This window comes from Oryzias latipes, chromosome 15, assembly GCF_053564925.1.
Source record: "Oryzias latipes strain Hd-rR chromosome 15, Olatipes_Hd-rR_3.1".
NCBI classification, from domain to species: Eukaryota; Metazoa; Chordata; class Actinopteri; order Beloniformes; family Adrianichthyidae; genus Oryzias; species Oryzias latipes.
Window position 1 is genome coordinate 4,182,096 of NC_136251.1, and position 23,342 is coordinate 4,205,437.

At 40.5% G+C, this 23,342-nt stretch overlaps 1 protein-coding gene across 2 annotated transcripts in view; it reads left to right on the forward strand.

Annotated features, from left to right (window-relative positions):
- Positions 1-23,342, forward strand: part of adgra1b (adhesion G protein-coupled receptor A1b) — a 207,473-nt gene that overhangs the window by 146,139 nt on the left and 37,992 nt on the right. For both annotated transcript variants that reach the window (XM_023963140.2, XM_078932087.1), the window contains one exon: positions 16,782-16,909. In XM_023963140.2, coding sequence (XP_023818908.1) covers positions 16,782-16,909 — 128 coding nt within the window. The remainder of the gene's footprint in view (positions 1-16,781; positions 16,910-23,342) is intronic.

Sequence of the window (23,342 nt, forward strand, 5' to 3'; positions counted from 1 at the left end):
AAATGTGTTTTGTGATGGGGATGATCTGCAGCAACTCATAGAAATTGTTAAGTTGGAGATGGAAAAACTGAAGCTGTGGTTTGATGTAAATAAGCTTTCACTAAATTTAAGTTAAAAAAAATGATGCTATTTGGTCACCATAAGGGTAAAAATATTAACATTGACATGCACATAAATGGGGTGAAACTTGTAAGAATTTATGAAAATAAATTTCTTGGGGTCATAATTGATGACAAACTAACCTGGAAAGCACATATTAGCTACTTACAAACTAAATTATCCAGAAGTATTTCTGTTTTGAATAAAGCTAAACTGGTTCTGGACCACAAATCACTCTACATGTTATACTGTACATTGGTTTTACCATATTTTTCTTATTGTGTAGAGGTTTGGGGGAAGAACTATAAAACAACGTTACATTCACTTTCAATACTTCAGAAGAGAGCAATACGAATCATACACAAAGTTACCTTGAGCACACAAATAAATTATTCATAGAATCAAAATTACTCAAATTCTACCATCTAATAGAGTAATGTACCGCTCAAATAATATTTAAGGCCGAAAACAATTTATTACCGACGAATATCCAAAGGTTATTTATTAAAAGAGAGGAAAAATACAATTTTAGGGGAAAAAAAATAATTTCTCATACATAAAGCACGTACAAATAAAAAGAGATTCCGTGTTTCAATTTGTGGAGTGAAGTTGTGGAACAGAACCAGTAAATGCTTGAAACAATGTCCAAACACAAAAGAATTTAAGTATAAATACAGAAATATGATCATGGATAAATATGTACAAATACAAAAAAATACAGAAAGTCAGCATTTGTAAATCTGCATACTTTGAGAATGTTTTGTTATTCATTTGCATGTTTTTGGGAAATAAGAATTACATTTGCAGCTGTAACCGAATCTACACTTAGGTAGGGCACTGGTCTTTGATGGTGGGAGTACTGGGTTTAGTTAGGAAAGTAAGGACTTAAGGTAAAGGGGGTGAGAGTTTATAAGATTTTTCTTCTTCTAACTCCCTTTTGGACTTGTGTTTATATAATTTTGTCTTGTTTTGTTTTAGATAATTTTCTTTTTTTTTATAATTTTTGTCCCATTTCTTGTCTTTTGTTATTTTACACTTGTTTTCACTTGTCCAAAATAAAAAGGTTACTACTACTACTACTACTAAATATCGTCCAGGAGTGGTTTTAACCCAAAGTAGGGCTCATTTGTCTAGTGTGGTTTCTTCATTCCATGAAGGGGTATTCTAAAGTGAGCCCTACCAGGTTTACGCTGTGTCCCAAACTGATGTTTAGTGGATTCTGGCATCGTAGAGATCTGGTGTGATCCCTACAGGTGCCAGTATGCAATACGCCAGCGCTACAACATCCGTCATGTAACACTTTGCGCAGCATAAATCCACACACTAAATCAAACTACTACAGTATGGAGCAAAAGACTGGTTAATAAAAGATGTTTTTCAGTGTACTGTGCAGCTGCTGACAATTCAATTAAATTTGACTCCACCAGTTTTTTCTGATTTTGCTGTGTTTTTCATCTAAGATTTTCTGCTGATGTATGGGAAATCACTTCAGCTGACAGAGTAATTTAATCTTTATTCTGCCTTGAGGTAGAACATGCTAGAGAGCCATACAGAGCAACTCAAAAACATTCTGAGGCTCTCTTAGAAACAAAAATCAAAGTGTGTTTTTAGAAATGGTCAGGACTATCTTTTTCCCCATCATCAACGACAATGTGAGGCTAAAAAAATGAAGACACAAAAATCAGAGAAAAGCTGGTTTTAATACAGTCTACGACAGTGTTTTTCAACCTTTTTTGAGCAAAGGTACAGTTTCTCCTTGACAAAAATCCTGCGGCACACCAGCATCCAAAAATGAGAAACTCAACAGTCTGTGTTGATGTACAGTCCCTCTGCAATCTCACATACATTATTGTGATAATTGTGGCAGAAAAAGCTGGAAGTTGCAGCTGTTTTTTTCTAAAAAAATGTAATAAAAGTTAAGTTAGTGTTCCGTAATAATTTTCAACTAAATTATTTGAAATTTTACCCTTCAGTTTATTAACATGCAGTTTTATGTAACCTCACAAAAAAAACACAAATATATTCTTTCTAAATAGTGATTAACTATTTTATAAATCTATTTCAATGTTGGTGTAAAGGCAACTGTAATTTTGAACATTTATATGATCACAATATGTTTGATAAATTTTACACAAAAAAACTAACATTACATTATTGTTTTCTGTAGCTACACAAAAAGTGAACATGTTGAAGTTTTATTAGTTTTTCTCTTGTCTTAATCAAAGACAAACTTTAACAAAAATGTTTTATTTCTTTTTAGATGGTAAATGGTAAATGGCGTATACTTATAAAGCGCTTTCTACCTTCTTACGAAGGCCCAAAGCGCTTTACAGTCACAGTCCCATTCACCCATGCACACACACATTCACACACTGATGGCGGCTCCGCTGCCGAACACTGGCGCCAACCTCCCACCAGAGGCAAGGTGGGGTTCACTGTCTTGCCCAAGGACACTTTGACACATGGGCGTGCAAGGCGGGAATCAAACCTGCAATCTTACGATCATGGGTCGGCCGCCCTACCGCTGCACCACGGCTGACCCGAGATGATTAAATTGTTTCAATTTAGTTTAATTGTGTCTGTTGTCCACTTCACCTTAATCCTGTTTCTTAAATGTTGTTTTTACTTCTTCTTAAGTTTAACATCTAAAATATTCCAGACGTTATTAGAGAAGTGTTTCATTTAGAAAGATGACTTGGACCAAACTCTGGGATGTTTGGCTGTTAATGAACACAAACCTTGAAGGAGAACTAAACTGTTGACCTCTGATTTCATCAAGAACATTTATAAACTGTTTGATGTGTGTTTGTTGTGGTTTCAAGAAGTTAAAAAGAGAAGACTCATTGTGCGCTCAGACGCTGTCACTTTAACACAATGCATCATGGGAGAAATAAGTGAGGCCAGACAGACTCTCTTCTCTGAGCTTCATTGTTTTGTTCACTTGTTCCACGGTCTGATACCGGATTCTGTGGAAAGCTACACCGCTAAAGACGAGCTTTAGCTGGTATTTCTGTTGGAACTGAGAGACTTTATGAGCAGAACCGGAACAAGGAAGTGAAGACTTTAACCATTTCTGATTGGTCAGACTGATGACGTGTGATTAAGCCTCCAAGAATGATTGGTGGAGACAGTTGAAGGGGCGGGACTTTTCCTAAAACAGCTGAAGCTGCGGCTAAATCGTGGTACCGTCATTCTTATCAAAGTGTCTTTAATAGAATCAAATAAACACAAAGAAAAAAGTATTTTATGATCTTTTATATTCCTATAGTTCCTATAGTCAATGTTTTATCAGGGCCTGTTTGGATGAACACAGAGCTGATATCCTGGAGATGGGAAATGATTTTAGATTAGTGAATGGGTAATTTCTTCCCTCGGCACACCTGACCATCTCCGCGGCACATGATGGTCAGGTGTACTGCACACTGGTTGAAAAACACTGGTCTATGATCGTTACATAAATCCAACTAGTCTAGTGTTGACATGTTGACATTTGCTGTTTGAAAGCATGCAGCCCCTTAGGAGTGTTCAGAAACAAAAGTTTAGGATTACCATTTGGACTAAGACTTGCAGAGCTTCTTAAAAATAATGAAAACATGTAGCAGTTTCTAGAATTGGGTTAACAACCTTTGTGAAACTTAGAGGTGTATGTGTACTGTGGAGAGAACTAAAGTGTTTTTTGTTTTCCCATCTGTATGTGAAGTTGTTTCTTTTTGTCAGACAAATGAAAGTTTGCACATAAAGTTTATCTTGACATGTTTAACCCTTTAATCCTGGAACAGAAAGAAACAGAATTGACACTTTTTTATTTTTAAATTGGAAGAGTGGATGTGGGTATCCGTGCCAAATGTTTCAAAGTCAATTCTTAAGCAATAAACATACTTTTTTATTGCTGGTCTTCAAACTTCAGATTAATTTAAAAATCCCTTCTTCAAATCCTAGTGTCAATGGATGAGCAATGTGCTCTGGGATCAGAGGTGAAAGCTAATCTGGATGCTGAAATTTCTCCCTCTCACTGTTGTGACTGTTTGCTTTTGAGTGGTTTCAAATATTTAAATTGGAAAGCACAGATATGAGGAGTTGACTTGGTCTGAATGACACAGTTAACGGGCCTGTCAGATGCCAGAGTGCATTCTGGGATGAGAACTGGGGGACATTGCGCTGCTGTGGTGGGTTAGAGGGAATTGGAAAAACAGGAAAGTGACAAACATGCAGCACTTTCAAAGTCTGAGGTGATAATGATTTACCTGTTAGTCATTCTCTCTCCATATGTCTCAGACTCTTTGTCTCACCATCAGCGTTTTTCATTGTTTCATTGTCCACAAGAGAGTTATGTCTTGATCCATAACATAACATATTCTTCCTGCTTTTTTGACAGCCTTCTACATTCAATCAGTATCTCTGTCCAAATACCTCCAGCATGAAAACTAGGCACCCATCATTCAACAGCAGAGGCTCTTCTTCCTAAAAATGCTCGAGAACACCATGACAAAGCCAATTTTAGAGAACAGATTTATGTTTCTTAAAGAAAATAATGGCAAGACCCCTTACCTTAATTTTTTGTGCGGTGAAAACAGAGTTGTTTTTGCGTGGATGGCTGATCTGATTAAAGTGCCCAGAATGACAGAACTGCTTATGTGTTGTTACCCGGACCTAAAGAGGTCTGCTGAAGGGCTATGGATGAGACAGATACGAAGGGAGAATGGGAACGTGTGGATAGCAACAGGTGTGTGTCCTTAGTTAATGAACAGCATTGCTGTTCTGAGACCCACACAGGCCAACTTATAGCCTGCTTACCCACTGAAAGCTCATAGCCACAGCAGCATTGTGAGAAAGAGGCTGTTTGGATTGTTGTGCTTACAGAGTCCTCTTTGCAAAGTCATCTTTAACAGAGCACAACTTTCAGGCCCCCAATCTGGTTCCATCTATTGTTAAAAAAGAAAAATGGCCCGTTTTTAGTCTTTATGTAACGGCAGTGCTGTACTGCATGCTCCCCACTCTTTATGCTGCCTGCCAACTCACAAAACACGAGCAGTGTGTGTGAGAAGGCCGAGGTGTTCCTGGTATGTGTGCGCTCAAATTCAACCTGATGTCAGTTGTGTGCCTTTGAATACAGGCTTGTGTGTGTGTGTGTGTGTGTGTGAGTGAGTGTGCAAACAGAGAGCCATCCATTCAGCACACTCTAGCGTTGCAGGAGATGAGTCACCCCTGTCAGACAACACCTACTTGCTCTCCCTCATACAAATGCACAAAGATCATACAGCAGACGGAGAGTCTCGGCCCGTTTCTTTGGCCCCACGTTCTAAAGCAATCTTCTCTAAGATGTATTTTTATTGATTTATGTTCTCAGACTTAGATGATAGAAGGTTTGCCCACAGTGATTGAGAAGGAGGCTTGTGGCTTAAACCTAAGTATGCATGAAACTGAAAGATAGGTTTTGAAGCTGGTGCCGGCTGGTAGTCAGTTCTAGGGGCAGAGTGTAATGTACAGTACAGAGGTGTGTACTGTACATGTTAAATAGAGTTGTCAAATGTATTTGCATTTCCAACACATTGTAATTAAAATAAGGTCAGAAACACGCAACAATTTATTGCATTGCATTAAAATAAGAAAAAAACTGCAGGGGAGCTTTTGACATAAGAAAAGAAAGATATACACGCAAATGTCCTTTATTTGGCTCTTCCATAGATTTTTAATGCTCATTAACACCTTAATCTTGCGGAAACTGGCACACAGGAGAGGAAGAACTTGAGCCAAGCTGTAGAAGGTTGGGTAAGGTTAAAAGACCCACGCCAGTGAAAATTGTGCTTTTGGTGCTTTTAATCTTTTCTTGTGACATTTTCAGATGGAGGTAATTTATAAAGACAGTTATGCTGAAACTTTTCTTTAATTGTTTAGTTAGGAGCAGACAGAAAGATTGTATTTGTGATGTAGAAAATATTTTGGATGGGCCAGCTCCCTGCTCCGCTCCATTCTGATACATCCAATGTCAGATCCATGAACGTCTTTGTTTTCATCGTCTGAGCTGGAATCTGGATCTAAACTGTACGACTGAACAGCCATAGGTCACCATGATAGACTTGATAGGTCATCATTTTTGTTGTTAATATTAGCTTGGGGTTGTGAGAGGTAGCGAGCAGGAGAACGTGTGGAGGGCTAGAAAGCAACACAGGTTTTTAAATTTTTGCTAAAATGGCAAAATCATAATTAAAAGACCCATGAGGAGGCTTTGAAAATAGATCAAAAGATGGAGTGGGACTTTTAAAAACGAAAAAATCACCACAAATGTGGGGGGAAAGAACTATGAACATAAAGCAACAAGAACAAAAAAAAAATTGAAATAATCCTCAGTATCTCACTTAAAAAAATCTACAGAGAAAACACACGACTGAAGACAGAAAAGCCTCTTAAATAAAAACAAAAAGTTTATATTTCCAGGCAGCTGTAATTGTCCCATGGAGAACCCAGAAAACGGGCTGGGCATCCAGGAGGAGTCACAGCCAAACTGCAGAAAACAACACAGAAACCAAACACAAAGAGCAAACTATAACACATAGGTCCATGTTTTAGACAGCAAACAACAGAAACGTCAGTCCTTTCAAGTTCAAGAAGAGGAAAGGCAGACGAGGCCAACCCTGGTCGTCCAGAGCCACAACCCTGCCTGCTTTCCAGTCCTCCCTTACTAGCTAGATGCTGATTAGCTGACTCAAATAATTACACATCTTGATGGATTGAACACACCTGATGTAGGCATCTCAGAAGAGAGGGGCTGTTGGTGTTGAAGCACTAACCAAGATACATAATTCTCATATATGCACCAGATGCTCCCAGATAGTCATAAACTCTTTGTCGCGTGTAGAAGACTTCTTTTTTGGATAAGTGAACTGACATAAACACAGATGAAATTATAATGCTGGAGGAAAAGCCATTAGCAGAGTCTTCCTGATCTGTGCCGGTAATGCCACAGCTCTGTGTTCATTGTGCTGTGCTGGTCATCCTGTCTTGGAAACAAAAACAAGGCAGAGTGTGTTCCACAATACCAGGAATCTTTCTGCATTGATCAGCTTCTGAGTGGCTCTGCTAGCTTGGCTGTACATTCCATCAGTAACCTTTGGGAGGGACCACCAGGACCTGCTTCTTTACCTGGATGGAGTCAACTGACCCCACCCAGACTGTCCTCTGGTTGGAATGACAGTGGAGATTTGTCCGACATAATGACAGAAGTAGTTCTTGATGACAAGCTACAGCTGCATGGAGGGCAAGGAGATGACCCAGGTGCAGAGTGCACTGTGAGTGTGAAGGGTTTAGTCCCACTTGAAAGAGGGTTCACCATGGACAGAGGCTGGAGTCCTGATTGTGGAGGGAAAGCTTCCAATGAGATGTGCTGGTATAAACCACATAGTTTGGACTCCTTCATCAAACTAATGAAAAAAACAAACAAACTTGATGAAATCTCCTCTTCTCCCAAAGTCCAAACCATAGGCAACATCATAATACATGTATATAAAAGGGTCACAGAACAATTCCTTTTGTAAATAAAAAATTCCCATAAGACCTTGCAATTCCACAGTTTCACCAGTCCTCGCCTCTCTGTAACTCTCTGCATGCCTTGTTGCATAAATTCTCTTGGTTACCCCAGTGGACATGGTAGTCTGTTGTTCCAGAGTTTCATGTACGCCAAGTCAGGTTCATGTTGCCAACCCTTGCATTCATTCTCAGGGAGTTCATGGATGTAGGAAAGGGGGGTAGTTGTTGTGAATGAGGAGGATGCAGAAAATAGATGGTTAGATAGAGGCAGAGAATGAGTCCTAGAGAGCAGCCTGAAAGCAAACAAGACTGAGAAGGAGTTAGAATCTATTTATGTATTTAAAAGACTCACACAGCATAAATCTGTCACTTCCCTGTTAAAACCTACTCCTGAAATGAGCCATCTAGGGAGTTTTACATGTTAAGACATACAACATAAAACTGCATCGATCTTTTAGTGAAGCATTCAAAACCCCAGAAAGGGTCACAACATATTCAAGCATTTGACCATAAAATTAGATTCTGTATATTTTCCCCTGGAAAAATCCAAAGCGAAGAGAAGCAATTCTACCTAATGTCATTGTAATGTGTCTACAACATGTTCAGTGGGAGTCTTCTCCCTTTGCATTTGTTAGTATTGATTCCTTCAGCATGTAGCAGTCTGGAGTAGTCGTGTCCCTTTGTTCCAGTTGTTGCCCACAGTGAATTATGATCTTGTTCTCAGTTTGCAAGGTTGAGCAGTACACAAGACCTTTTAATTTGATGGTCACACTTTAGATATCTGCACAGACCTGCAGTTTGAAGAACTTCCCTATAGAAACTTCAATGGCCCTAAGCTAAAGTTAACACCTCCAATATGTGGTACCAGAGAAATTATTAAAATGTTTTCATGTTGGAAGAAATACATTTAGCAGGACGGAAATGTCTCTCAATCAAATTTTAGCGAGGCTCCATTTTATTGAGACCAGAGCGCCTCATCAGTTTGTATTGATTTTATGGACGTGTTTGTGAATCCACGTGATTTGATTGATGTTTGATACTGGACATATTTTCCTCCACCATTAAGCCATCAGCAGTGGGCAGGCAGACAGCGGGAATGTTTGTGTCTCAAAACTATGACCTGAGGGATGTCCACGCAGGAAACATCGGAAACACAATGACCTCTGTGGATGAAGCATGGCTGCTTCTCTGACAGTGTCAGGTGTTTTTCAGCCCCGCCTCCCTGTCTCTGTCAGCCACAGCATGTTTGATTTGTACTCTCACTCCTGCTTTTGCACTGACACAGCCACTCGAGGATGATGAAATACACGGCTGGATGGAGGCTGGAAGCTGAGAGCCGTGGGCAATTTATTGGAGGGATTTAAGCTTGTTTTTTGCTCTTTCTTAACTTCTTCTGCATATTTCTTAGACTGCATTCCTGCATGAACCAGTGTAATTACAACAACAGAGGGGGACCATTTTCAAGGGTGCATCTGACAGATTGGCTAATCGATTTTGTAATTTTAACTGTTTTCAGACTAATTTAAAGCATTTGGTAGTATTTTTTTCATTGATATGCTCTTCATTTCCATTAAGTCACTCAGCCTATGAAGGCTCTTTGACTGGTGATGTTTTTTCGTGTTGTGGGCCTCATATTCTATGTGAGATTGTGTAATTGACTGTATTTTTCAGACTTTGGCATGGGAATGGAGGATCTCAGATTAAAGTTGTAATTTCTTTAAAGCAGATATTTCAGCAATAATGTGCAAGAAGCTAAGCTAAATGATCCTGTTTGATGAAGAGGCTGTCTGGCGGTTATGAATTGGTGTCAAAGAGTCAGTTGGGCTCCCCATCTCACAGTCAGTAATAAAGTTTTTGTTCTAATAAGATGGGTGGAGGAACCACAGGTGGTTTATGTCGTCCACAGCATAGATCGGTTTCTACTAGAAAGCGGGAGGAGATGTTCAGAGCATGCTCAAAGCTATGCCGATAACCCATCAGTCATTATGACAGCCAGGTCAACAAGGGAACTGTAACTTCACTGTCTGCATCAGTTGCACGAACAAACAAATCTATACTTGACTTGAACATGAAGCCTGAGGCAGAGATACAGGATAACCGGCTGTGTGAGGAACTAAGTAAGTGATAAACTATTTCTGCAAAGATAGCAAACTATTACACCTAAGGTCATTGTTTGGTATGTATATTTGGGCATGCTCATTCTCTCTCCTCTGAGTGTGATTCGGAAGTTTGCCTCACTTCACACCAGCGGCATAAACACTGTTTCTAAGAGACAGCAAACAATTTGTTTGGGGCAGCCTTTCATCTGCCTCCGTTTTCCTCTGGGCTGAACCTTCTGCTGAAACAGACGGCCTCAGCTCACACCTCTTTTCTTCCCCCACTGTTTTCTATCACCTCCAGCTCTTCCGGCTGTACTGATCTATTTTTTAAATTTTTTTTTTTACTTTTATTTGTGCAGAAGAAGGTTCTGCTGAGAATGCATTTTCTAGCCCAGCCTTGTTCACTATACCTTTCAAACTACGCTGCTCCCCTATAAAGTGCTTCTATGTCACAGAGCAGCAGTTCAAGGCTCTGTTTCACATTTTTTCTAGCTGCTGAAGGCCTCTTTGGGTTTTTCACTTATTATCAGCTGCTTCAAATCCAAGCTTAAAGATCCACTCCAAGAGAAATTGTGTTTTTGGTCTTTTTTAACATGTTCTCGTGGCATTTTTCTGGTTATGGAAGACATAAATAAAATAAGCCTAAAACTAAACTTCTGAGTATTTCTTTAATCAAATCGTGGTGAAGGAGGAGCAGATCAAAAAATGTCAGTTAAAAACGCTTATAGCAGCCACGTGGAAATATGCTGGGTGAGTCACAAATTCCCTGCTCTGCTCCATTCTGATCATCCACTATCAGAAAAATAGATCCATTAACGTTTTTGTTTTCCTCGTCTGAGCTGGAATCTGGATCAGAACTGGACGGCTGATAGCTACGATATTGATCACCGTTTTTGTTGCACCGCTAAGGTTAGGTTGAGGTTGTAAGGGCTGTAAGCTAGTGAGAGAGATGTAAACAAAGGGATCATTAATAAATACGTATTCAGCGTTCACTCGCACTGAAGGGTAAAGGGGAGGGAGGGAAGATGGCAATAAATGAACGCCCAGCAAAAATGAAAATGTGTTATTTGAAGCCAGTTACCTTTTTTCTATCAACTGAAAGTAATGTCATCTGGACCTGTGGTCTATCGCCATGTTCGTCGCCCATGAAGAGAAAATTATTTTTTCTGCAAAATTTAATGATTTATGCCAAAGTTCTGTTTTTTGCATTTTTGGTTTCTGGGGATATTTAATGCCATCCTTTTATCAGGCGTCTTTATTGATCGTGATGGGCTTCCACTTGTTTTGGTTTGTCAAAACCTGCGTTTTGTTAGTGTTGTTTCTCAGCTGCACGGTGCCGCAGTGGTTAGTGCTCTTGCATCACAGTAAGAAGTCAATTCCCAGCTGGGGGCCTGAACCAGAACACCAATGGGGGACCTGGACTAGAACACCAGTGGGGGACCTTTCTGTGTGGAGTTAGCATTTTCTCCCCGTGCATGTGTGGGTTTTCTCTGGGTTCCTCCCACCATCCAAAAACATTCATAGGATCATTGGTCACTCTAAATTGGCCATAGGTGTGAATGTGAAATTAAACAGGAAGTCGCTGCTTAAACAGGGCTGCTGGGGCCTATCCTGGGTTTAATCCTAGCTGAAGGCAGGGGACATCCTGGACAGGTTACCAGTCTGTTGCAGGACCCCAATCACACACCCGTGCACACTCACATTCACACCTATGAAGTATGTTTTTGGATGGTGGGCAGAAGCCGGAGTCCCCGGAGAAAACCCACACATGCACGGGGAGAACATGCTAACGCCACACAGAAAGGCCCCCCATTGGTCTCCTGGTTCAGGTCCCCCTGTGGCAAGAGCGCTAACCACTGTGCCACCGTGGAGCCCATTTTTAACATGTTTGATAATCCTATATTTTCTTTTCATATCTTTCCTTTGCCGTGAGTTATTCAACTTAATAACTGACCCATGAGATGGCTCAATAAACATACAGTATAAGGTTTTCGCGTCAAAAGTTTCATTGACAGATTCACCCGTGCCCACTTTCAGTGAAAGGGGTGTGGCCTTTCAACAAGCTCACTCCTGATTGGTGAGCGTGATAGCTATAGAAATCTAGACTCAGACCGACTTGGACCAATCACTGCTTGCCGTCGTTGTCTGGCTCCAACATGTCGGTATCCTTACTGCAAAAAAAGGTGAAGGAATTGACTTTACTTAGTTGGAGCTGGAAGTAAACTGTTTTCAATGGGTGACGCCACATTTGCTTGGTCCAATTCTCTTATACAGTCAATGGAATCTCAGCAGATCCTAATTTTCCCAAGCTGCTTTAGTTTGATTTCCAGGTAAAACCCTGGAAAGGTTTTGTGATGTTGTGTCTGGACTATGCTTTTCAAAGAACACTAATAATTTGTTTTTAGCCCTACATTTGGCCCTTCGGCTTTAGTATTTCTGCAGTTTTTGTATGATCACCTCCAAGGTGCCATTAACTATAAAAACATTGCCCTGAATGAAAAAAAAAAAAAAGCTGGATGGATCATTTCAATACCAAGATATTGTGTGCATTAAATTATGTGCTAACTTTAATTGATCTTTATTTTAATTATTGTTCTAAATGACTGCATATTGTTTGGTTCTAATTTAATTTCTCTGAACTACAAGTTGCAATGTCACGCTTAAACGGCTCATATCAAGATGAATAATCCTCCTTTCCTGGGTGGTGGTGGGGTGCTCGTTTGGGGCTGTGGGCGTCCTTCTCCGGTGGGGCCCTGCGTTGGGTTCTCCCGGCGCGGCGGGGGGGCTGCTCTCCTGGTTGGGCTGGGGCGGCGCTCTCTTTCCCTCCGTGCCTCCCTGCTCTCTGGCTCTGGGGGCCTTGCGGCGGCCCTGCTGGCCCTGGCCTGGATGGCGGGCTTGGTCGCCCGGGCGGCGGTTGTTCCCTGCCGGTTCCCGTGTGGCGTTGGGGGGATTCTGGCTGCCGCTGCTGCTGCGGTGGGGGTCTTGGGGTGGGGATGGCTGGGCGCTCCTCCTCCTTCTTTTCACATTCCACCACCCATTTTAGAAAGACATAAACACTCACCTGAGCACTGGTGTTAGCTCACCTTTGCACTAACAGTTTGTATGACTGAATGACTGAAATATTTCACACTAGTTGGTTTTAAGGCATAAGTATGCGTGTGAACACTATCTGTTTTGTGTACATGTCGACAGGTGGACATTTTTGCTGCTAGCAGGTGTGTTTAATACATTTCAGTGTGTGTGTGGACAGGCTCCGCCCTTTTTTTTGTTTGTTTTTTTGTTTTTTACTACATTTGAACCTTACCATAATGATTAACAACCAGTAAACTTGTTGCTTTATGCTGCTTCATGGTCTTATCCCCCTTCCCCTCCTATTATCACCCCCTTCCCCCCCTCTCTCTAGCGTACCTCTCTCTTCTTCCCCTCCTTCCTTTTCCGTCCGGTCCAACACCAAAGATTTTCAGACATGATTGAAATTAATAAAGTTTGGCCTCAATTACAAAAGGGGTTTACTCAGACATACCTTTGGTTTGTCTGAAGATTAATAACCCCTCTTGTTAAAGTAAAATATGTCCAACCCAAGAGGCCCTCAGCTCTCATCTGTTTGCCCAGCTGTTGGACAGGACAAGTTAAAAAAAAAAAAAAAAAAGATGAATAATCCTCCAATAGATTTTTCAATGCTGAAAATGAATTGGTTCTGTGAGAATAAAATTGCTTTGATTAATAATTGAGTTTTGCAATAGACTAAATAGATATGTCCTCCACTGTCAAACCATAAGAATTACGTCCTGACTTTTCTGATTCACAGCCCTGATGAACATCTTTTAGGTTTATGCTTAGTTTTATGGCTTGCAGTCTCGTTACTCTGATAGACAACAAACTGTTTTAATAACTCTCTGTGCCACCTGCCAAAATATAACAAATGACAAACAGGACACTTTTATTACTTAGCTGAGATGCTTATTTATACAACTTTACATGGTTGACTTTATAAGCGGGTACATTTTCATATAAATACCATATTTTCACCGCCATAGGGCGCATCGGATTATAGTTATGGGTGCTTTTTCTGTGTTTAACACATGCAAAAGGCGCACCTGGTGTTGGGGTGCGGGCACGTTAACACAAACCGGTAAAACATGCATGCTAGTGTGTTTTTAAAAAAGGCAGCAGGAGCTCAACTGAGTTGGTTGTGATTTATTTTATATTTTTTCAGTCATCAATCAGCTTCCAAAAATCCATCAAAGTCCTCATCTACTGTATCTGAAATGAACAGCTGAACTAAATTTCTATCAAACACGCCAGCTTCACTTCAGTCATCGTCAGAGTCTGTCTCGTTGCCGTTCGGTTCCTCATCAATGATGCCAGCTTTTGTGAAAGCTTGAAGAACAGTGCAAGCAGACACGCTAGCCCAAGCTTCAGCAATCTATTCACAAATTGTGGCGTATCCCGGTGCTGCCTCACAGTCTTAGCTAAAGCCTAAGACTTAGTAAAAGAAGCGGAAGATGGACAGTTTTTCATTGTAACTGTTAGAAGTTTCTGCGCCACCGTAGTCCTTGCCCGGATGGAAAGATGGCACAGTTTCATAAAATGAAAGCACCATTCTCCAAGAACTCCTCTCTGATGGTTAATCCGTCACTCCAGTAGGTCTTCCAACTCGGGCCTCCTCGCCTTATTTCCGTGGAAACTCAGCTGCGTCTTCTTGATTGTCGGAGTTCGTTTTCCAGCTTCCTCCAATTGTGAACCATGGATTCATTCATCTTGAATTCTCTGGCAGCTGCTCTATTCCCATGTTCCTCCAGGTAGCTGATAGATTTCAGTCTAAACTGTGCTTTAAAATCGTGTCTCTTTGCAGCATTTTCAGGGTCTCCAAAACCATGTTGTTCTGCATAATGCTCATACCTTCACCTTTGTGCTAGTCGGGGGTGTCTTTTTTTCACGTTCTCACTTCCCTCCTTACCGTGCTCATGATATCCTCTCCTACGTCCTCTTTACAGAAGTCACACAACAACACATTAGGCACACCGCACCTTAGGGTAGCTCCGTATATTTTCGAGAATATTTAAGACTTTTAAGTGGACCTTATGGTAGTGAAAAACCGGTAATTGTGTGGATTCTTCGAAGGATTCTCTTGACACTTTCTCAATTTTTTTGAGAGAAAAAACTCTTCAACCGTTTCACCAATTTAACTTATTTAACCATCAAAACTTTCAGGAGATTGGTGCTTGGACGTTTTAATTTCATATCTCTTCATCTTTTAAATTCTTAAACTACTTTAGCATGAAGCTATAACCTCAAAATTTATGTAGCAAACAGTTTTAGCTATTTACTGAACCTTTTTGCTGTAGCACACTACAGCTTTTTCAGCTACTTTTGCATTAGACTAACTGCTTCAGCAATTTAAGCAAATGGCTACAGCTTTTTCAGCAAACACATTCAGCTCAAAGCATTCACACTTGAATTATCAATGGTAATGCAAACCATCTAGTCATGTTTTTGAAAATCTTTACTCAGATCTACGACACAAACCCAGCAGATATCCGAAACACTAAACACTAGAGCTAAAAAAAAAAGGGGGGGAGCATTAAGCTCCTTTAGCTTGTTGGCATCTGGGATCACAGCATTTGACACAGTTAATTTGTCATATTGTTAATTAACTTCATAGCTGGAAGCCTAAATGCAGGAAATGCCCCTTAAGATTTCAGAGAAGCATATGGTGCCTCCAAGATGACATGTTTTCCAGGAATGTTCAATTAAAATATATATCATGGTAAACTGTGTTCTGTACTACAAATATTTACTGTTGACAATTTAAAGAATTGCAAGAAACATGAAGCAAATCTTTCCATTTGAATATTCTCCAAAAGTCTAGCAAAGGGGGATTTGGCATTTAGTCAAACGCTTGAAATGGAGAAGCATTAAAACCTGTACACTTTTAGGATACAATGCAGCTTTTTCAGTCAGTAGACAGAAGTGTGACTCTTACTTAAATTTGAAGGCATCCCATCATGAAGTAATCCAGTTTTTCAGAGCCAGGCAGAGCTGCTGCACATACTCTGCTACACAGACATCTCTCCAGTGTCTTTATGATTCGGCACACAGAACTACTTTACAACTGTGTTTTTAAATGCTCAGTTTCAGGTCACGACCCCTCACAGTGGCAGACAGACTCATCAGCCTTTCGACAAACACGGCGGCAGAGTGCCCCACTGGGTGGGACGAGAGACAATGATGAACCCTGACAGCACGTACGCGGATCAGCCTCTCAGACACAGACCCACTTTGAGCTGGCGGGGTTATGGAGATACGGTGCACTTTATTTAGCTACATCCTCATGACGGCCCTTTAAATCATGCCATGCTTTTGGCATTGTACCTGCAGAGTACCACCTCAGAGCCCGTGGGCTCCAATGCCCGGGGAGTGAACGCAATCATTTCATGTTCAGTGTACAGCGAGCCTGTGTTCTTCAGATGAACTGCTGAAAGACAGCAGTTCAATGTTTCTGTTGCAGAATGGGTGGCTAATGCCAAGGGAGTTTCTCCTTTAACTTTATGTACAGTGGAGTACAGGGCAACTCATTTTGACATTTACAGGAGCTTTAGTAGACTGAAAGAAATCATTTTCCTTTTTTTATTTTTTCTTAATTCCACTGAGCGGGAACTCTATTTTTGGATTGCTTTAAATCCTGATGGACTTGAAAGCTTGTGCTATTGTTGCATTCTGTTGCTTTTACTAAATGTGGGCTTAAATGTCTGAAATGCACACATGTAAATGCACTGGGAAGACTCTGGCATGGAATGCCTTGTTACTCTCTTACGGTGATGTGAACAGCTTTCCAGCTCTGGCACATTTCCTTTAGATTCTGTGTTGTTTTGCATGCAGCTTTAATCTGCACAATAAATTGTGGCTCCACATACCGAAGGCTCATTATCTCCATCTAAGGGCAGATTTTCACAAATTCTCTCACAGTGCAGACTATTTCTTTGCCATTGATTGTTTTAGGGTACTTATTTCTAATAGCTGTTGTCTGATTTTCTTTGTACTCTTTTGTCATCTCAGGATCTGAAGAAGGTGCTGTCATTCCCCCCCTACCCTGGGGAGTTTTTGCACCCGGTCGTGTATGCCTGCACGGCGGTCATGTTGCTCTGCCTCTTTGCCTCCATCATCACGTACATAGTGCACCACAGGTAAGAGGAAATCACACCTTGATTTCACTGCATTGTCCACTCAAACCTTAATCCCCTTCAGTCTGGTGTCTCTTAATGTCAAATCAGTCTTTACTGTCTCTTGGTTTCTTGCCTTTCTTTGTCCATTCTGTCGGATTTTTGACATAATGTGCTTTGATTCCAGGTTTTTAGGCTGACGTTGAGTAACCTGACTAAGAAGATATAAATACATGCAGATTGTGCTTTGTGAAAGTACGAGTGTTTCAAGGTGACGCAACAGAAATGGGAGCCACCTGTGGAATCCCATGGGGTTCATGGGCCACTTTTGTTGTTGTCCTGTTGTGACAGGGGGGAGGGTGGGGGCTGCCTGGCTTATTCATCAAGCCTCGCTTTGAGTCTGCTGTCTTTGTGACAGCAGTAGAATATTTCTGTACTCCATCCATTCGAATGTAGAGGAGCTCAGAACATCTCACGACACAGGAATATTGTTTTATCCAGAATAAAACATTTGTTGATGCCACAGATTGATTGTGCTTGTTGTCTCTCCAAACATCAAGTGCCAAACTGGTGAAAGTGTTTGAAGATGCAGCAGGATTTCATCATTCTGTGACAGCTGATTTGGAGATGAGCAGAGTCCCCCACAGTCAGGCAGTGAGGACAGCATCTGGAGTTCCAAACAGCTGACTCTGTAAAAACTGGCATCCAGACATGCAGAGTGGGGTTTGAGATATTTCTGGATTTCCTCTAAAACAATATAAAAATGATCATCATTTAAGATTGAAAACATTTAACAAGAGCAAGTAAAAATGTCAAAACTCATGACATGGCATTTAAATGCAGGGCTATGAAGTAATCAGACTCAACCATTTAATGGAATTAATTTTCAAAAGAAAATAGTTGGAATTTGCTAAAAAAAACAAAAAAAAAGAGGAATTTATCACTGTTTAGTTATAGTTTTAGACATTTAACTTCTGTCTGATATTTTCATGTCATGAACTTATTTTGAAAACTATCTTTTATTTCTTAGATAATAATAGTCATCATGGCTCTAATGCTGTCTTAATGTGTTTATCTTGTAACATACTTTTGATTTCATCTGATTAAAACCATTTTTATTGAAAAATATAACTTAGTTACAAATTCTTGATACAAACCTTTAGACACATCAAAATGCTTTGTTTAAGAGCTCCACTCTAATGAAAAAGGTGTTTTTGATCTTTGTAACTTGCTCTTGTAGCATTTAGCATGATAGATGAAATATAGGCCTATAAAGCGAATTATGATTAAAACTGTGTTCCTGAGTATTTCTATATTCAAATCGTTGTGAATCAGGAGCAGATGAAAATTGTGGGGAAAAAACTTGTCCTGGTGCATCCACTTATAAACAAATGGATCCATGATCGTCTTTGTTTTCCTCGTTTGAACTGGAATCCAGTTTAACCCTTGTGCTGTCGACCCCACCCTTACATTGACGTGTTCTCCCTACCATGACAAAGGTGGATAAAGGTGGAAAGATTTCATGCAATTCATGAACACCAGTGAAGATCACAAATCATTGAAGAAAAAAGGTTCAGAGCACTGTCTAGTGGGTCTAGATGACCCAACTCCCAATGGTAAAGTGCCTAGGATAGCATAAGGGTTTCAACTGTGGATAGATCTGAAATTACTGCCGTTTTTTTTTGCACCAATAGTGTTAGGTCCAGGTTGTTGGGGCAGGCAACAGTTTAAGGCTTCACTTTGGAAACCGCAAGTAGAGAAACCATTACAGACATTTACTCTGTATGAAACTGTAAACACAATAGATCTGAAAGCAATTTTTGCTGGTAGAAATTAATTGAACCAATTGAAAGATTGAACCTTTATTCATAAATAAAATGATGAATTCTTAAATTAAAACTAGCACATTGGAAACATGTGTTTTTGGCTAATTCATTAAATTGTTGAGTAAGACAATTTGTGGGTCTGATGAATCCGTATGTCTATTTGTTTTATGAATGGGGAAATCTTAACTCGGAGTGTGTTTCTGTTTCACACTGGGTCAGTGGGGTTTTCTTTCATGAGTTCTCACATTTAAAATCTCTCGCACCTCCTCCACACCTCCCGCCAGGCATCCCCAGTGCTGACACACATTTCTGTGTGGTAACACTTGAGTTGCATAGTATCACCCCAGCTGAGTGACTGGATCCAAGCTGTGAATATTAGGGACAAAGCATTAAATTGGGACCAACTTGAGGCATGATCGCCAGAGATAAATAGCATGCGGAATGTAAAATGCCTAAATATGTATTTCTACACATGGTAAATGTGCAGTCAGTGCTCATTTCTGCCAGAAAAAAAGACAGAATCTGTGATCATGAGCAGCGTAGTGATGTATGATGTATGAACCAAGGAAATTCACTGTGTGGGGTATCATGTCTTAGAAATCAAAATCCTTTGAAGCCAGTTGATGCTATCTGCATCAGGCGTGTATACAACAGTGATCCATTACTCATACCACACCTACAGAGCCTAGTTCAGTGATTGTCAAGCATTTCTTCTTTTTTTATTTTATTTCAGCAATTTAACCCTTGTGCTATCTTAGAAGACCCCCCCCCCCCTTCCATTGACGTGTTCTCCATACCATGACAAAGGTGGATAAAGGTGGAAAGATTTCTTGTAATCCATGGACACCAGTGAAGATCACAAATCATTGAAGAAAAAAGGTTCAGAGCACTGTCTAGTGGGTCTAGATGACCCAACTCCCAATGTTAAAGTGCCTAGGATAGCACAAGGGTTAAAAGGGTTTAATCTGCAGGAGATGCTGTTTCATAACAGTCCAGATTGATCAGGTAGATCAGGGTTTTTCCATCTTTTTGAGCCAATGTTCACCTTTTCCTTGATAAAAAAAAATCACAAGAAACATCCAGCAACCAAAAATCTAAAAAGCTCAATTATATTCTGAAGTCTGTTTTAACAATCTAGTCATTCTTATTAAAATGCTTTGAATACAAATCAAATAAACAGAAAGAAAAATGGTTTTTCATGTTCCTAATTTCTCTGTGTGAAACCTGATGAAGACAGAAGATGATGTCCTGTCTGTAATAAATGTTTTTGACCTGTTAGGTGAAATTGAATAGATTTCCATTGCACACCTTGGAATCTCTCATGGCATCCCTTTTTACAACTTTGTTTGAAAATAGGACTTTTTGTTTAATTGTGGAAACTTACAGTTATTTAGTTATTGACTTTTTTATTAAAGCTCTTTATTGAATGGAATGAAATATTTAGCATTTTGTAATGTCTGACAGAGAACAGCAATGACCTGAATACAGGCAGGCCCCCTTCCACCAAACCCTTACATAAAGACCTGAAGTGTGACTCACAGGAAACCACCAAAACATTTCAACATCAGGAGGGTCACCCAAAGACCCGCAACACAAATTACTAACAGGAAACAGCTGCACCCAATCTGTGACATGAAGGTTCAGTTTTGTTTTTAATTTAAGAAAACTTGCCGTGTTTTTTAGTTTGGTTGGTGAAAGGAACAGTCTCCTGGTTACAGGAAGTGAGTTCTGAGATGACCTATTACTGTGCCTTTACCTTTTGGAAAAGGGGCTATATCTCCTTGGCTCAGCGTGGCAAAAAATGCATTTGAAGAGTCTTGGCTGTGGTAATCATTGCATGTTGTTTGGTTATTGCACATCAGCTGAGTTCTTCTGATAAAAGTTTTTAATCTTTTAGCAAAAGTTTGCTCAAAGCAATCAAGTTATTTTACTGCCTACTTGGTCCCAGACGGCATAAGTAAAGTAAATGTGGGTTAAAGTAAAGCACAATTTCTAAAATAAGAAATGAAGTTAAGCATAATTCAAAGGCTGATTCATAATGCAGCCTAAGATTTCTAGATGGTTTTTCTTTTTTTTTGCCTTTATTGTTTTATTTTGCTTTTAAGATCAAACAACCCACGTTTTTTGTATGAATGATAGGTATTGAATTCTTCCATGTTACAGCATGTATAATCTACCTAGCCATTCATTTTCTAAACCCGCCTTAACCCTTTTGGGGTCACAGGGATGCTGGAGCCTATCCCAGCTACGTAGTAGTTTTAGGGGATGTCATCTGGACTTGGTTTTAAAGTTAGAAGACGTTTCACCTCTTATCCAAGAGGCTTTGTCAATTCTGAAATAGCTGGTCTAAGAACTGGTATATATGCGCTCATGGGGGAGGAGTCAGACCTGAAACTGGAGATGTTGTCCACTTAGCCTACGTGGTTTCGGGTCGTTAAAAGTCCTTTGTCTTCAGCTGGGGGTTGGGGAACCAGTGACTCCCTCTCCAAATGGTCGTCTCTTTCACCGGTTAACGACTCAGGTGGAACTGGTTTGGTTTGTTTAGGTTTCAAAACACTGCCGTAGATGGATGGAAGAATAAACCTGAGACCACCATTCTTATTAAGAGAAGGTTTATCCTTCTTGACAAAGATGGCCTCTTTCACTCCTCGCTCAAACCATCCTTTCTCTCTGGCTAGAATTCGGACTTCACTGTCCTCGAACGAGTGGTTTGTGGCCTTCAGGTGGAGATGTACTGCAGACTCAGGTCCACTTGGGTTGGCTCTGCGATGTTGGTAAAGCCGCTTGTGTAGCGGTTGTTTGGTTTCTCCTATATACTGTTCATTGCAGTTCTCTTTGCAGTGGATAGAGTACACAACATTACTCTGTTTGTAGCTGGGAATTTTGTCCTTTGGATGAAGCAGTTTCTGTCTGAGGGTATTGACTGGTTTGAGATGAACTGGGATGTTATGTTGTTTGAAAATCCTTTTAAGTTTTTCAGACAGGCCTGAGATATAGGGAATTGAAATACTGTTCCGTTTCGGCTCTTGTTCCTTCTTGTCTTGTTGTCCTGTATGTTGGGATCTGGTGAATGCCCACTTGGGATATCCACAAGTTCGGAGGGCTTGGTGGATATGTTGCTCTTCCTTCTTCTTTCCGTCAGAGCTTGTGGGCACCTCCTGGGCTCTGTGTTGTAATGTCCTGATGACGCCTAGTTTGTGCTGTAAAGGGTGGTTTGAGTCAAATAACAGGTACTGATCTGTGTGAGTAGGCTTTCTGTACACTTCAACCTGGAGCTGTCTGTCCTCTCCAATGATCACAGCACAGTCTAGAAAGGCTAGGGTGTTGTCCTTTGTGTCTTCCCTGGTGAACTTGATGTTCTTGTCTACTGCGTTGATAACTTAAACTTTAAACTTAACTTTAAAAGTTAAGTAACTTTAAAACCAAGTCCAGATGACATCCCCTAAAACTACTACAATGGAACCAACCTGGATGAATGAGAGTCTTCATAGATATCCCAGCTACGGTAGAATGAAGGAAGGGTACATCCTACGACAGTCTGTTGCAGGGCCAATTAAATACTGTCAACCACACATACTTCCAGTCTCACCTAGGGCCAATTTAGAGTCACCAACTGACATATGAAGCATTTTTTTGGACTTTGAGAGAAGGGCGGAGTGCCTGGAGAAAACCCACACATAGACGAGGAGAACTCGGACGTTAGAGAAAATGAGCATTTTAAAGGCACAACATGGTAAAACCAGAACATTTCTATATATTTAAGGGAGTAAACTGTCATTTCTTTCTGTTATTTTATTGTAATCACCTGCAGTGTGTATCTGCTAGTTGATGGAGGCAAATTTACCACCAGCCAAATCTCAGAGGAAACAACAGTAACCTTCATTACTGTGGGAAATATGGAAAGCTGCGAGTACTTTAGGGATTTTTTACTTTGTTAAGGACAAGCTTCAGTTCATTGCACTAATTCTGTTTTGTCATTCATTCTGCTGACTTGTTTAATGCACCTTTAATGTGAACTGTTTTACTGTAATTTTACAAGATTGTTGTTAAGATCGGCTCATTTACCTCTTAACATTGAAGATTGCATCTTTAACAAATGAAAATGTGAAAACAGCAGATCCTTTTGCAGCCAACGAGCCAGCTATTTTCCTCTGAAGTCATTGGAAAGACAAATAAATGATGTCCATGCTGCTGAATGAGGTCTGGATACATATCCGTGCCACATCCTTCTGGTTTATTGGAGATCAGCAGCACATTTGGCTTGGCTGAAGCTGCTTATTGTATGACGTGTCATATTGCACAGAGTGTAGTTTTGATAGCTCCTCACATTTCTCTGAGCAGTTTGAGCAGGGTGAGAGAGCAGATGCAGAGTCAGGACAGTTTTATCCTCCAATGGGGGATGGAGATATGAAGGGCTGCCAGGTTAATGTACTTGACCCAATGAAAGCCTCAAGCAGAACATATGAAAACTTCTTTCAGGGAGGCCAGCAGTCATCCTGATTTATTGCCTCCATGTTGGCAGGAGTGCAGCACCAGGTCCACAGCAGAGACCCTACAAACTGCAGCATTCATTCTCCCATCTCAGATGCTCAGACTGGGTATGGTCTGGTGTCTCAGCGCTGAGCCACTGT